This window comes from Oncorhynchus tshawytscha, linkage group LG10, assembly GCF_018296145.1.
Source record: "Oncorhynchus tshawytscha isolate Ot180627B linkage group LG10, Otsh_v2.0, whole genome shotgun sequence".
NCBI classification, from domain to species: domain Eukaryota; kingdom Metazoa; phylum Chordata; class Actinopteri; order Salmoniformes; family Salmonidae; genus Oncorhynchus; species Oncorhynchus tshawytscha.
This window is the reverse complement of record NC_056438.1, coordinates 67,877,234-67,891,111: the sequence shown is the minus strand read 5'-3', so window position 1 is coordinate 67,891,111 and position 13,878 is coordinate 67,877,234. Positions and strand designations below refer to the sequence as shown.

The 13,878-nt window shown below is 47.7% G+C and overlaps 1 protein-coding gene across 3 annotated transcripts in view; it reads right to left on the bottom strand.

Moving 5' to 3' along the window:
• Positions 1-13,878, bottom strand: part of LOC112247433 (capping protein, Arp2/3 and myosin-I linker protein 3-like) — a 55,212-nt gene that overhangs the window by 26,003 nt on the left and 15,331 nt on the right. For all 3 annotated transcript variants that reach the window (XM_024416189.2, XM_024416191.2, XM_024416188.2), the window contains 9 exons: positions 12,678-12,728; positions 12,449-12,508; positions 12,079-12,200; positions 10,290-10,384; positions 9,873-9,943; positions 8,246-8,319; positions 2,084-2,159; positions 1,853-1,941; positions 1,560-1,654 (listed from right to left, as the gene is read on the bottom strand). In XM_024416189.2, the coding sequence (XP_024271957.1) occupies positions 1,560-1,654; positions 1,853-1,941; positions 2,084-2,159; positions 8,246-8,319; positions 9,873-9,943; positions 10,290-10,384; positions 12,079-12,200; positions 12,449-12,508; positions 12,678-12,728 (733 nt within the window). The remainder of the gene's footprint in view (positions 1-1,559; positions 1,655-1,852; positions 1,942-2,083; positions 2,160-8,245; positions 8,320-9,872; positions 9,944-10,289; positions 10,385-12,078; positions 12,201-12,448; positions 12,509-12,677; positions 12,729-13,878) is intronic.

Below are 13,878 nucleotides of genomic sequence, written 5' to 3'. Positions count from 1 at the left end.
TTGGGCTTAGTGGGACTATCATTTGTTTTTGAACCGGACAATGAACCACACACCTCCAGACTGTGTAAGGGCTATTTTACCAAAAAGGAGAGTGATGGAGTGCTGCATCAGATGACCTGGTCGCCACAATCCCGCAACCTCAACCAAATTGAGATGATTTGGGATGAGTCAGACCTCAGAGTCCGACTTTTGCTACATATATGTCGCTAAACCCACTGGCTCCAGGTCATCTATAAGTCTTTGCTAGGTAAAGCTCCAACTTATCTCAGCTCACTGGTCACCATAGCAACACCCACCAGTAGCATGCGCTCCAGCAGGTATATTTCACTGGTCATCCCCAAAGCCCATCACCTCTTTTGGCCACCTTTCCTTCCAGTTCTCTGCTGCCAATGACTGAAACAAATTGCAAAAATCACTTAAGTTGGAGACTTATATCTCCCTCACTAACTTTAAGCGTCAGCAGTCAGAGCAGCTTACCGATCGCTGCAGCTGTACACAGCCCATCTGTAAATAGCCCATCCAACCAACTACCTATCTCATCCCCATATTTGTTTTTGTTTTTCTGCTCTTTTGCACACAAGTATTTCTACTTGCACATCCACATCTGCACATCTCCAGTGTAAATTGCTAAATTGTAATTACTTTGCTACTATTGGCCTATTTATTGCCTATCCTTACTTCATTTGCACATACTGTACAGATTTTTCTATTGTGTTATTGACTGTACGTTTGTTTATCCCATGTGTTGTTGTTTTTGTCGCAACGCTTTGTTTTATCTTGGACAGGTCGCAGTTGTAAATAAGAACTTGTTCTCAACTGGCCTACCTGGTTAAATAAAGGTGAAATAAAAAATAAAATCAATAAAAGAGTGAAGGAAAAGCAGCCAAGAATTGCTCAGCATATGTGGGAACTCCTTCAAGACTGTTGGAAAAGCATTCCAGGTGAAGCTGGTTGAGAGAATGCCAAGAGTGTGCAAAGCTGTCACCAAGGCAAAGGGTAGCTACTTTGAAGAATCTTGTATAACACTTTTTTTGGTTACTACATGATTCCTTTATGTGTTATTTCATAGTTTTAAAGTCTTCACTATTATTCTACAATGTAGAAAATAGTAAAAATAAAATCAAAACCCTTGAATGAGTAGGTATTCTAAAACTTTGATTGGTAGTGTGTACATGGTCAGCAAAATCAACACATACACATATGTGCATAATCTACGCACACAAAAAGCTAATCTAGTACACGGCGTCTACAGGCACACAGTGATGTGAGTGGGAGTGACAGGTGTCAGAAAGGCACATTCTGATGTACTAATGAGAGTTCTTGGCACGCAGACAACCCTGACTCAAATGGAGGACACACACACACACACACACACACACACACACACACACACACACACACACACACACACACACACACACACACACACACACACACACACACTCTCTGCAGAGTAAACAGCAAACACTGAGAAAGATGCACCCAGACTGACATTCACACACATTACTGATGCTGAAAAAGAGTGAATGAGTAACAGAGTGTCTCTGAGGCTCCTGTACCTTGGTTGTCCAGGGGGTTGTGGGCCAGGTTGAGTGAGTGGATCACAGAGGCAGGGTTTTCAGACAGAGCTGTCGCCATTTTCTGAGGGAAATCTCTAAAATAGTCAATATAGAAAGAAGATGGATTAAATATCGTTTTGATGCTTGCTGTGATACATTATACATCAGAGTATGTCTGAGTCATGGTAGAGAAACATCTAAAGTCAGGAGTGAAGTCAGAATGGCAAGACAAGAATAAGACAGATAAAAGATGAGAGAGAAATGACATTTCAGGAGGATGGGAGGAGTCTCACGATTTGAGGCCAGCGTTCTCCAGAGTGAGTTCTTCCAGACTGCTGGACTTACTGACGGTGTGAAGGACCTGCTCCACCACCTCTGACCCCTGGGGTGACACAGAGAGAGACTGTTACATGAACAGGCCCAGCTCCTGTTCTAACCAACTAGGAAATAATGAAAACCTGGTAGCCTTGTCTAAACACAGACTGCATATCACATGCAATCAGTAATGTAGATTGGATAGTTACAATGCGCATGTCTTTGCAGTAGAGTTTGGTGAACCAAGTGTTGTACGCCATGGAAGCAACCATCACCGCCAGGTCCCTGAAATAGACACACACACACAATTTCAGCCTTAGATTTAAAAAAATGAAATACATTCCTACAGCCAAACAAAAAAAATGATCCAGCAAAACAATTCAGAGAGAGCCCTAGGGATGGATTGAGAAATTATGTATGATTCTGCAGCACACTCTCCCTGTTGGGGTGGTGGGAAAGAGCGAGATAGATCTAAACTGATAGCGAAGGAAGGAGAGAGGGCAGAGAGGAGGATCGATGGGTTGACTGAGGGAGGCCAGGTCAGTGGATTACGCAGTGTGAGGTTCCACAGAGCCATGTTTTGATCCTAGCCAACGGCCTAAAACCGTTTTATCCTGCCCAACACACCATGTGTCCAGTAGGAAGGAGAGACAGGGGGATGCAGGGAGATAGACAGACAGGGGGGCAGAGGGAGAGAGAGACAAGGTGACGGAGGGAAAGCGAGAAAGACAGAGGGAAAGGGAGATAGGGAGAGAGACGGGGCGAGAGACGGGGGGACGGAGGGCGAGAGACAGATGGACGGAGGTCGAGAGACAGATGGACGGAGGTCGAGAGACAGATGGACGGAGGTCGAGAGACAGATGGACGGAGGTCGAGAGACAGATGGACGGAGGTCGAGAGACAGGGGGACGGAGGGCGAGAGACAGGGGGACGGAGGGCGAGAGACAGGGGGACGGAGGGCGAGAGACAGGGGGACGGAGGGCGAGAGACAGGGGACGGAGGGCGAGAGACAGAGGGACGGAGGGCGAGAGACAGAGGGAGAGAGACAGGGGGACGGAGGGCGAGAGACAGGGGGACGGAGGGCGAGAGACAGGGGGACGGAGGGCGAGAGACAGGGGGACGGAGGGCGAGAGACAGGGGGACGGAGGGCGAGAGACAGGGGGACGGAGGGCGAGAGACAGGGGGACGGAGGGCGAGAGACAGGGGACGGAGGGCGAGAGACAGGGGGACGGAGGGCGAGAGACAGGGGGACGGAGGGCGAGAGACAGGGGGACGGAGGGCGAGAGACAGGGGGACGGAGGGCGGAGACAGGGGGACGGAGGGCGAGAGACAGGGGGACGGAGGGCGAGAGACAGGGGGACGGAGGGCGAGAGACTGGGGGACGGAGGGCGAGAGACGGAGGGCGAGAGACAGAGGGATAGAGGGCGAGAGACAGAGGGAGAGAGACAGAGGGCGAGAGACAGGGGGACGGAGGGCGAGAGACAGGGGACGGAGGGCGAGAGACAGGGGACGGAGGGCGAGAGACGGAGGGCGAGAGACAGAGGGATAGAGGGCGAGAGACAGAGGGAGAGAGACAGAGGGCGAGAGACAGGGGGACGGAGGGCGAGAGACAGGGGACGGAGGGCGAGAGACAGGGGACGGAGGGCGAGAGACGGAGGGCGAGAGACAGAGGGATAGAGGGCGAGAGACAGAGGGAGAGAGACAGAGGGCGAGAGACAGGGGGACGGAGGGCGAGAGACAGGGGGACGGAGGGCGAGAGACAGGGGGACGGAGGGCGAGAGACAGGGGGACGGAGGGCGAGAGACAGGGGGACGGAGGGCGAGAGACAGGGGGACGGAGGGCGAGAGACAGGGGGACGGAGGGCGAGAGACAGGGGGACGGAGGGCGAGAGACAGGGGGACGGAGGGCGAGAGACAGGGGGACGGAGGGCGAGAGACAGGGGGACGGAGGGCGAGAGACAGGGGGACGGAGGGCGAGAGACAGGGGGACGGAGGGCGAGAGACAGGGGGACGGAGGGCGAGAGACAGGGGGACGGAGGGCGAGAGACAGGGGGACGGAGGGCGAGAGACAGGGGGAAGGAGGGCGAGAGACAGGGGGACGGAGGGCGAGAGACAGGGGGACGGAGGGCGAGAGACAGGGGGACGGAGGGCGAGAGACGGAGGGCGAGAGACAGAGGGATAGAGGGCGAGAGACAGAGGGAGAGAGACAGAGGGCGAGAGACAGGGGGACGGAGGGCGAGAGACAGGGGGACGGAGGGCGAGAGACAGGGGGACGGAGGGCAAGAGACAGGGGGATGGAGGGCGAGAGACAGGGGGACGGAGGGCGAGAGACAGGGGGACGGAGGGCGAGAGACAGGGGACGGAGGGCGAGAGACGGAGGGCGAGAGACAGAGGGATAGAGGGCGAGAGACAGAGGGAGAGAGACAGAGGGCGAGAGACAGGGGGACGGAGGGCGAGAGACAGGGGGACGGAGGGCGAGAGACAGGGGGACGGAGGGCGAGAGACAGGGGAGGGAGGGCGAGAGACAGGGGAAGGAGGGCGAGAGACAGGGGACGGAGGGCGAGAGACAGGGGGACGGAGGGCGAGAGACAGGGGGACGGAGGGCGAGAGACAGGGGGACGGAGGGCGAGAGACAGGGGGACGGAGGGCGAGAGACAGGGGACGGAGGGCGAGAGACAGGGGGACGGAGGGCGAGAGACAGGGGGACGGAGGGCGAGAGACAGGGGGACGGAGGGCGAGAGACAGGGGGACGGAGGGCGAGAGACAGGGGGACGGAGGGCGAGAGACAGAGGGATAGAGGGCGAGAGACAGAGGGCGAGAGACAGGGGGACGGAGGGCGAGAGACAGGGGGACGGAGGGCGAGAGACAGGGGCACGGAGGTCGAGAGACAGGGGCACGGAGGTCGAGAGACAGGGGGACGGAGGGCGAGAGACAGGGGGACGGAGGGCGAGAGACAGGGGACGGAGGGCGAGAGACAGGGGGACGGAGGGCGAGAGACAGAGGGATAGAGGGCGAGAGACAGAGGGAGAGAGACAGAGGGACGGAGGGCGAGAGACAGGGGGATGGAGGGCGAGAGACAGGGGGACGGAGGGCAAGAGACAGGGGGACGGAGGGCAAGAGACAGGGGGACGGAGGGCAAGAGACAGGGGACGGAGGGCGAGAGACAGGGGGACGGAGGGCGAGAGACAGGGGGACGGAGGGCGAGAGACAGGGGGACGGAGGGCGAGAGACAGGGGGATGGAAGGAAAGAGGCTGAGAGTGAGAGAGAAAGTGGCAGAGAGAGGAAGCAGCAAACAGAGACCAACAGAGAGAAAGTGCAACAGATTGAGATACAGTGCCTTGCGAAAGTATTCGGCCCCCTTGAACTTTGCGACCTTTTGCCACATTTCAGGCTTCAAACATAAAGATATAAAACTGTATTTTTTTGTGAAGAATCAACAACAAGTGGGACACAATCATGAAGTGGAACGACATTTATTGGATATTTCAAACTTTTTTAACAAATCAAAAACTGAAAAATTGGGCGTGCAAAATGATTCAGCCCCTTTACTTTCAGTGCAGCAAACTCTCTCCAGAAGATCAGTGAGGATCTCTGAATGATCCAATGTTGACCTAAATGACTAATGATGATAAATACAATCCACCTGTGTGTAATCAAGTCTCCGTATAAATGCACCTGCTCTGTGATAGTCTCAGAGGTCCGTTAAAAGCGCAGAGAGCATCATGAAGAACAAGGAACACACCAGGCAGGTCCGAGATACTGTTGTGAAGAAGTTTAAAGCCGGATTTGGATACAAAAAGATTTCCCAAGCTTTAAACATCCCAAGGAGCACTGTGCAAGCGATAATATTGAAATGGAAGGAGTATCAGACCACTGCAAATCTACCAAGACCTGGCCGTCCCTCTAAACTTTCATCTCATACAAGGAGAAGACTGATCAGAGATGCAGCCAAGAGGCCCATGATCACTCTGGATGAACTGCAGAGATCTACAGCTGAGGTGGGGGGTGCGACAACAATGAGTCGTATATTGCACAAATCTGGCCTTTATGGAAGAGTGGCAAGAAGAAAGCCATTTCTTAAAGATATCCATAAAAAGTGTTGTTTAAAGTTTGCCACAAGCCACCTGGGAGACACACCAAACATTTGGAAGAAGGTGCTCTGGGCAGATGAAACCAAAATTGAACTTTTTGGCAACAATGCAAAACGTTATGTTTGGCGTAAAAGCAACACAGCTCATCACCCTGAACACACCATCCCCACTGTCAAACATGGTGGTGGCAGCATCATGGTTTGGGCCTGCTTTTCTTCAGCAGGGACAGGGAAGATGGTTAAAATTGATGGGAAGATGGATGGAGCCAAATACAGGACCATTCTGGAAGAAAACCTGATGGAGCCTGAAAAAGACCTGAGACTGGGACGGAGATTTGTCTTCCAACAAGACAATGATCCAAAACATAAAGCAAAATCTACAATGGAATGGTTAAAAAATAAACATATCCAGGTGTTAGAATGGCCAAGTCAAAGTCCAGACCTGAATCCAATCGAGAATCTGTGGAAAGAACTGAAAACTGCTGTTCACAAATGCTCTCCATCCAACCTCACTGAGCTCGAGCTGTTTTGCAAGGAGGAATGGGAAAATATTTCAGTCTCTCGATGTGCAAAACTGATAGAGACAAACCCCAAGCGACTTATAGCTGTAATCGCAGCAAAAGGTGGCGCTACAAAGTATTAACTTAAGGGGGCTGAATAATTTTGCACGCCCAATTTTTCAGTTTTTGATCTGTTAAAAAAGTTTGAAATATCCAATAAATGTCGTTCCACTTCATGATCGTGTCCCACTTGTTGTTGATTCTTCACAAAAAAATACAGTTTTATATCTTTATGTTTGAAGCCTGAAATGTGGCAAAAGGTCGCAAAGTTCAAGGGGGCCGAATACTTTCGCAAGGCACTGTAGAGCTCTTAAAGGGGAATGCACTCAATTACATTTGGGCCCAGTCCAGTGTATGGCTGAGGGCTGTGTTCTCATTTCACATGCCATCATGGAGAAGACTTCCCTCTGGCTGGCCAAATGATGTGTGTGGTATGCGTGTGTGTACACTCCACAACCTCTCCCAGTGCTCCCCACCAGCCAACAGCAGCACCATCTTACCCTTGGTTACTGGCACGATTTCCCTGAATCAAACAATTCCATTAAAAGGGTGAGCTTCTCTTCTAGTCCATGTCTATGAGCTCTATCTATCCCCTTGGGGCCTGTAGGGCACGAGAGCATGACAGACTGCCAGCTATAATCCAGAGACACACACATACAGGAACCAGGTTTAACTCGCTGTGGGGGTGAAGTTTGAACCCCCTGGGTTATTCTTGCAGGGCCAGACAGGCAGCAGAGAGAGAAAGGTGTACACAGGAAGAATGAAATGAAATACAGTAGAAGAGTACAGCAGTCAGCAGACAAAGCATGGTGTCGGAGGCTGTAACTGTAGAAGGCAGAAATCAGAAGACATTGGGGGAATGTGAAATGACAGCCCAGAGTGATGCACCACAAATGCCTCCTGGTAAGGAGACAGGGAAGTCGGACAGTCAGAGGGTCAGCCTACAGGACGTGCTGGAACTAGAGCACCTGACAGTCACTTCATAGGACTACAGTCAAGTCTCAAATCACCTGCACATTATTCTCATGTCATATTCACATCTCAGAAAAGTTGGTGTATTTGTTATGCTGCCAAAGCAGCAGCTGCTCTTCGCGGGGGCCAGCAAAATGAAGGCATTTATACAATTTTAAAGACATTACAATACATTCACAGATTTCACAACACACTGTGTGCCCTCAGGCCCCTACTCCACCACTACCACATATCTACAGTAATAAATCCATGTGTATGTATAGTGCGTATGTTATCGTGTATGTATGTGTGTGTGTGTGTGTGTGTGTGTTGCTTCACAGTCCCCGCTGTTCCATAAGTTTAAAAAAAGAGTTTTTTAAATGTAATTTTATTGCTTGCGTCAGTTACCTGATGTTAGAACAGAACAGGTGGTGTACCTGCTGTCCAGGGTTACAGAACCTTACAGGTGGTGTACCTGATGTCCAGGGTTACAGAACCTTACAGGTGGTGTACCTGCTGTCCAGGGTTGCAGAACATTACAGGTGGTGTACCTGCTATCCCGGGTTACAGAACAGGTGGTGTACCTGCTGTCCAGGGTTAGGGTTATAGAACAGGTGGTGTAGCTGCTGTCCAGGGTTACAGAACATTACAGGTGGTGTACCTGCTGTCCAGGGTTACAGAACATTACAGGTGGTGTACCTGCTATCCCGGGTTACAGAACAGGTGGTGTACCTGCTGTCCAGGGTTACAGAACAGAACAAGTGGTGTACCTGCTGTCCAGGTGGCTGAAGTCCAACAGGTTGAACTCCCTGTTGTCTTGAGAGTGATAGATGGTGTCCACATCCTGAGCGAGAGAGAGAGAAGCAGGTTACAAATGCTGTATGATGATGCCAGCGACACCATAATACAACTCCATTAACTTCTTGGTGACAGGGGGCAGTATTTTCACGTCCGGATGAAACGCATGCCCAAATTCAACTGCCTGCTACTCATCCCCAGAAGATAAGATATGCATATCATTAGTAGATTTGGATAGAAAACACTCTGAAGTTTCTAAAACTGTTTGAATCATGTCTGTGAGTATAACAGAACTTATGTAGCAGGAGAAACCCTGAGGAAAAAAACTATTTTCAATGGGATTTCATTGGGAATCTAGATTTCTAAAGGTCCTTCTTGCAGTTCCTACCGCTTCCACTGGATGTCACCAGTCTTCAGAAATTGGTTGAGGTTTTTCCTTTGTGTAATTAAGAAGTAGCCCTGTTCAAAACGAAGGTCACTTCAAGTGTACTGTTTGTTAGAGGCGCGTGACCAGGAAGGTAGCGTCAGTTTGTTTTCTTCCTGTAATGAACACAGACCATCCTGTCTTCAATTTTATCGATTATTTACATTAAAAAATACCTAAAGTGGTATTACAAAAGTAATTTTGGCAAAGTTTACAGGTAACATTTGAGATATTTTGTAGTCACGTTGCGCAAGTTGGAACCGGTGTTTTTCTGGATCAAACGCGCCAAATAAATGGACATTTTGGATATATATCGACGGAATTAATCGAACAAAAGGACCATTTGTGATGTTTATGGGACATATTGGAGTGCCAACAGAAGAAGCTCATCAAAGGTAAGGCATGATTTATACTTTTATTTCTGCGTTTTGTGTCTCACCTGCAGGGTTGAAATATGTTTTCTCTCTTTTGTTGATGGAGGTCCTATCCTCAGATAATATAATCGTTTGCTTTCGCCGAAAAGCCTTTTTGAAATCTGACATGTTGGCTGGATTCACAACACGTGTAGCTTTACTTTGGTATCTTACATGTGTGATTTCATGAAAGGTTGATTTTTATAGTAATTTATTTGAATTTGGCGCTCTGCATTTTCTCTGGCTTTTGGCCAGGTGGGACGCTAGCCCACATATCCCAGAGAGGTTAATTGAGTACTACATCTGGTGGATGTATTGTGGATGTGGTACAGAGTGGTATTCTATTTTTCTTTTTTTTTCTTCAAAATGTTCCCCCTTTTTCCCCCCAATTTCATGATTACGATCTTGTCTCATCGCTGCAAGCCGCGCTTCTTAACACCTGCTTGCTTACTGTAAGCCGGAAGCCAGCTGCACCAATGTGTCAGATGAATCGCTGTTCAACTGACGACCGAAGTCAGCCTGCAGGCGCCCGGCCCACCACAAGGAGTCACTAGAGCGCGATGAAACAAGCAAAGCCCCCCCGGCCAAACCCTCCCCAAACCCGGACGATGCTGGGCCAATTGTGCGCCGCCATATGAGACTCCCAGTCACTTCCGGTTGTGACACAGCCTGGGATCGAACCCAAGGCTATAGTGACGCCGCAACACTGCAATGCCTTAGAACACCGCGCCACTTGGGAGGCCCACAGAGTGGTATTCTTACCCACTGCACTTCCTCTTTACAGCCGATGCCATTATAGTCACACAGAGCAGCGTAGGTCTCAGAGAAACCGCCTGAGAGACCGAAAGTGAGGAGAGGAAAAGGAGAAGGGGCAAGAGATGAAAGAGAAACAGAACTAGAGGGGGGAGTAAATATTGAGGTGAGATTAAAGACAACATCATGAAAGAACTTCAGTTAAAATAGATTAAAATCATAACTGATCAGATACAGTCATAGATTCATTCATTAATTAATGAATACAATTATGCTCCAGGTGAATTTAAAAAGTGTCACTGACTGAACAGATTGAGTGAGTGAGTGAGTGAGTGAGTGAGTGAGTGAGTGAGTGAGTGAGTGAGTGAGTGAGTGAGTGAGTGACTGACTCTGAGTGATGACTGATTGACTGAGTAGGCGGCTCACCACAGGTTTTCTGAGTCTCTACAGATGATTCAGAGTTTGGTGAAAACTTTTGGACTCCATCAGAGACGTCCCCCTCTGTTCGACAGATGGCCGGACTGAAAGAGAGAGAGAGTTGAGGGAGAGAAGAAAAAGAAAGATATTAACTCAGTCAGTGAAAATATGGATATAGTACTTATTACGCATGTTTGTGAAGTGACTGTACTACTACATTAAATGCACAGTATCCTTAACCACGTTGTATAGTAGATCCAACCCTATTGTCTGGTGTTATCTCTGACCCTAATCCTCCTTAGTTCAATAACCCTAACTAACCTTGAATCCATTACTTTAACTTACTCTAGCTCCTTTAACTACAGTTTCTCTGGATCCTGTTAAATGATCTGACCTGCTGGAAAACAGCAATTTTGGAAGATGATATACTGTGCTGTGGATGAGCCTCTCAGAGGTCAATACCCAGAACACAGCCAATCCCTTTTTGTGACCAACTTTGTATTGTTACAAAAAAAATTTTTGAGGGGTTCAGAACACACACAGGCAATAGTATTCAAGAAGTACATACATAAAGAAACTAAAAACAGTAGGAAAATAAAATAAGCCTTAATTGTCCTAACTGTCCCATCTCCCCTCTCCCAATCTCAGCAGGTACAACCCATTCCTATTCCTCCCTCTCTCCACACCTCGGGCTCAAGTTGTGGAAATATCTATGTATAAAACAAAACATCATGGGTAACTCATCTTATGTTTATATAATTGTTTGTGGGACCAGGGCACACATGAATAGAATCAGCCTGCATAGAGTACATCGATATTCTATACTGATATTCAAAATACAATTTATAAATTCAATCACACAAGCTATAGAGGGCTCTATTGAAAGAATGTCAAGGAAGTTTTGTAGCTTCCATCTGGTCACTAATACTATTTTTGTCGCAGTCAGTCCAGACAACCATACTCGTTTCTGAGGTACTGTGAGAGTCAGTGAAGAGTCATCATTCAACAATAATATAATGTAGAGATGGAGAATGGCAGCACCAACTATGCTCGACACAGACCTGGCAACCTGTGACCAGAAGGTCTTCACACTGGGGCAGACTCTTTTCCAATCTGTATTTTGTTTGTAGTCTTTAACATCTGTATTCCATACCGTAACTATTCACATTGGTTTACAGAGGTCACTCTTCTTACAGACAACATAGCAAGGTCGGTAGTACTAGGGGATAGTAAGTCATAAGTAGGACCCTGTTGGGTACTAACTTCTAAACTTGAAATATGAAATATCCTTATTCATGTTACCATATTAGAACTGAGGGTATGGAAATCTACCGAGTGCAGAAAGTACATTCTATCCGAACATGTTATTGTTAAATCTCAAGTATCCTATGGAGAGGAGAAGAGCCCCAGTCTGGTTTCAGTCAACAGGTAAGGTAGGACAGCCGTGAGTTGGGGAGGGGTGAAGAATTTGGTTTGAGGTCAGGTCAGATGAAGTGAGAAAGAACAGGCATCACTAAAGTCCTGTCTAGCAACATATGTATTGGCTGTCCAGATGTGCAAGGAGGAGACTCAGCATAGGAGGAAGGTATAGATGTGTTTGTGTAAATATGTTTTTGTCTTATGCAGCTGTGTGACCCAGTTGGTGAATAAACTTAGTTTGAGCTTTACTAGTCGTCTGTGAGTTTTACTCTGTTCATTTAGAATCTAACAACCCAGCGTTTCTTCTTTTCAGGTCACATGGTGCAGAAAAACTCTTGGCCCTTGCTATGAGTAATAAAATAAAACAAGCTAGACTTACGCATACATAGAGTTGTTGAATATTCTTGAGAGGGCATAGTTGACATGGTTCATCATATGATCAAGGTGGTCTTGTGACTGCAGTCTCAAGGAGTGGGTTGACTTGTCTGTGTCTATTACAACCTGAAAGGAGGAGTTGACATCATTGAGATGAGACTTCAGTGACCAGACACTTAAGCAGAGTAAAGGAAATGATCATTTCAGAAGACAAAAATCAGCATAGCTGAATTTTTTAAATCCTGATTAACAAACAACCTTGGGAATATAGTTGTGACTGAAACCTTTGAAGAGTTTTGATAAACAAATACAGTATTTATGGAAAAAGTGCAATGAGGCAGATAGTTGGTTTAGGGAATACAATAGTTTCTCACCTGATGATCTGGATAAGTGTTCATTGCCCGAATCTCCAGGAAGTTGAAAGTAACCTCCATCTGAAATCCGATTGATAGTTATTATAGTGATCAATATGACCAAATTCCCTTTACTGACATATTATTTTGATAATCTTCCACACAAACAGCATCATCCTCACAAGCATCATCATACTCATTATACATAAAAAAACACTATTAGTCTATTAAAAGTAAAATGGTGAAATACCTTGGAGGGGACTTTGACAGCAAATAGAAAGAGTCGCCATGTTGCCAGAACCTGAAAAGAAAACAAGATGTATTTAGCTGTCAGCCGGAAAGAAATAGAAATAAAACATCGCAACAAATAAAGCATTAACACCAATAAAGAGGACCAATCATTGTCTGATCATTCAAACATCACACTACTCTGTCATGTCTAGACATTACTTCCTAGGGTTATTTTTAAAAACATTGTGATGGTGACATTTCATTACTTAACATAGTTAAGATTTTACTGTCAATGTGTCATAGCTTGAATTGATTTAGGAGTAGGGAGTTGAGGAGACATAGGGGGAAACAGGAGAAAAAGGCGAAAGAGTCCATTTCATCCAGAGCAGGGGATTATCAAATCAAATCATCACTTAGTGGTTGGCGGGAGTGAAAGTGTGCATATATTCAAAGTTCCGTCTGCAGAAGTAATTTATTTCATTCATACTTCAAACTACAAATTAGCATACTCCATCCACGCCTTTATTACACACACCCTGCATCACTCCCTACATCCCTAAATCTATACTTCTTTGCTCTCTCCTTCCCAGGTTTAAACCCAATTCCAGTCGGTTCTCATTTTCTTTAACACCTCTCCTCTCTTGCCCCCTACCATCCCTCCATTTACTTCTCCATCACCATGGAAATATGTTCAGTATTCCATCGGACTATCCTCTTAATCTTCCCATCTCACCAGTCACCTTTCTGTGTATTGTGCCCTCCCTCCCTCCCTCCCTCCCTGGCCCCGCCGACCCCCGCTCACTCCCCTTTCTTATTCGCTAGGAGATTTCAATTCTTTTTCTGCTCTGTCGCTTTCAATTCCTCAAGGCCTCTCTGTGCTGAATCGTTAATGGAACCCCACCGCGCGACGTAAAGAGAGAGGAGAAGAGAAAGGGAGAGGGAGGGTGAAAGAGAGAGAGAGATGGCGGCACCAGATTTCCCATTAATAAAGTCCTCAGATTGAGCATCTCTTCACCCTATTCTTAGCTAAGTTAGCACGTTGGCAGTGGATCAAGTTGTATCTGATGAGACGGCCAGGCAGCCAGGAAGCAGACCCAGAGGTCTGTCAGAGGAGAGACAGGCAGCCTCACCAAACCCCTTTGAAACAAGTCCTTCTGAGAGCCCTTATTACAGAGATTGTTACTCATGTCAGAATGCTCTGACAAGTGTGGAAAACTCAG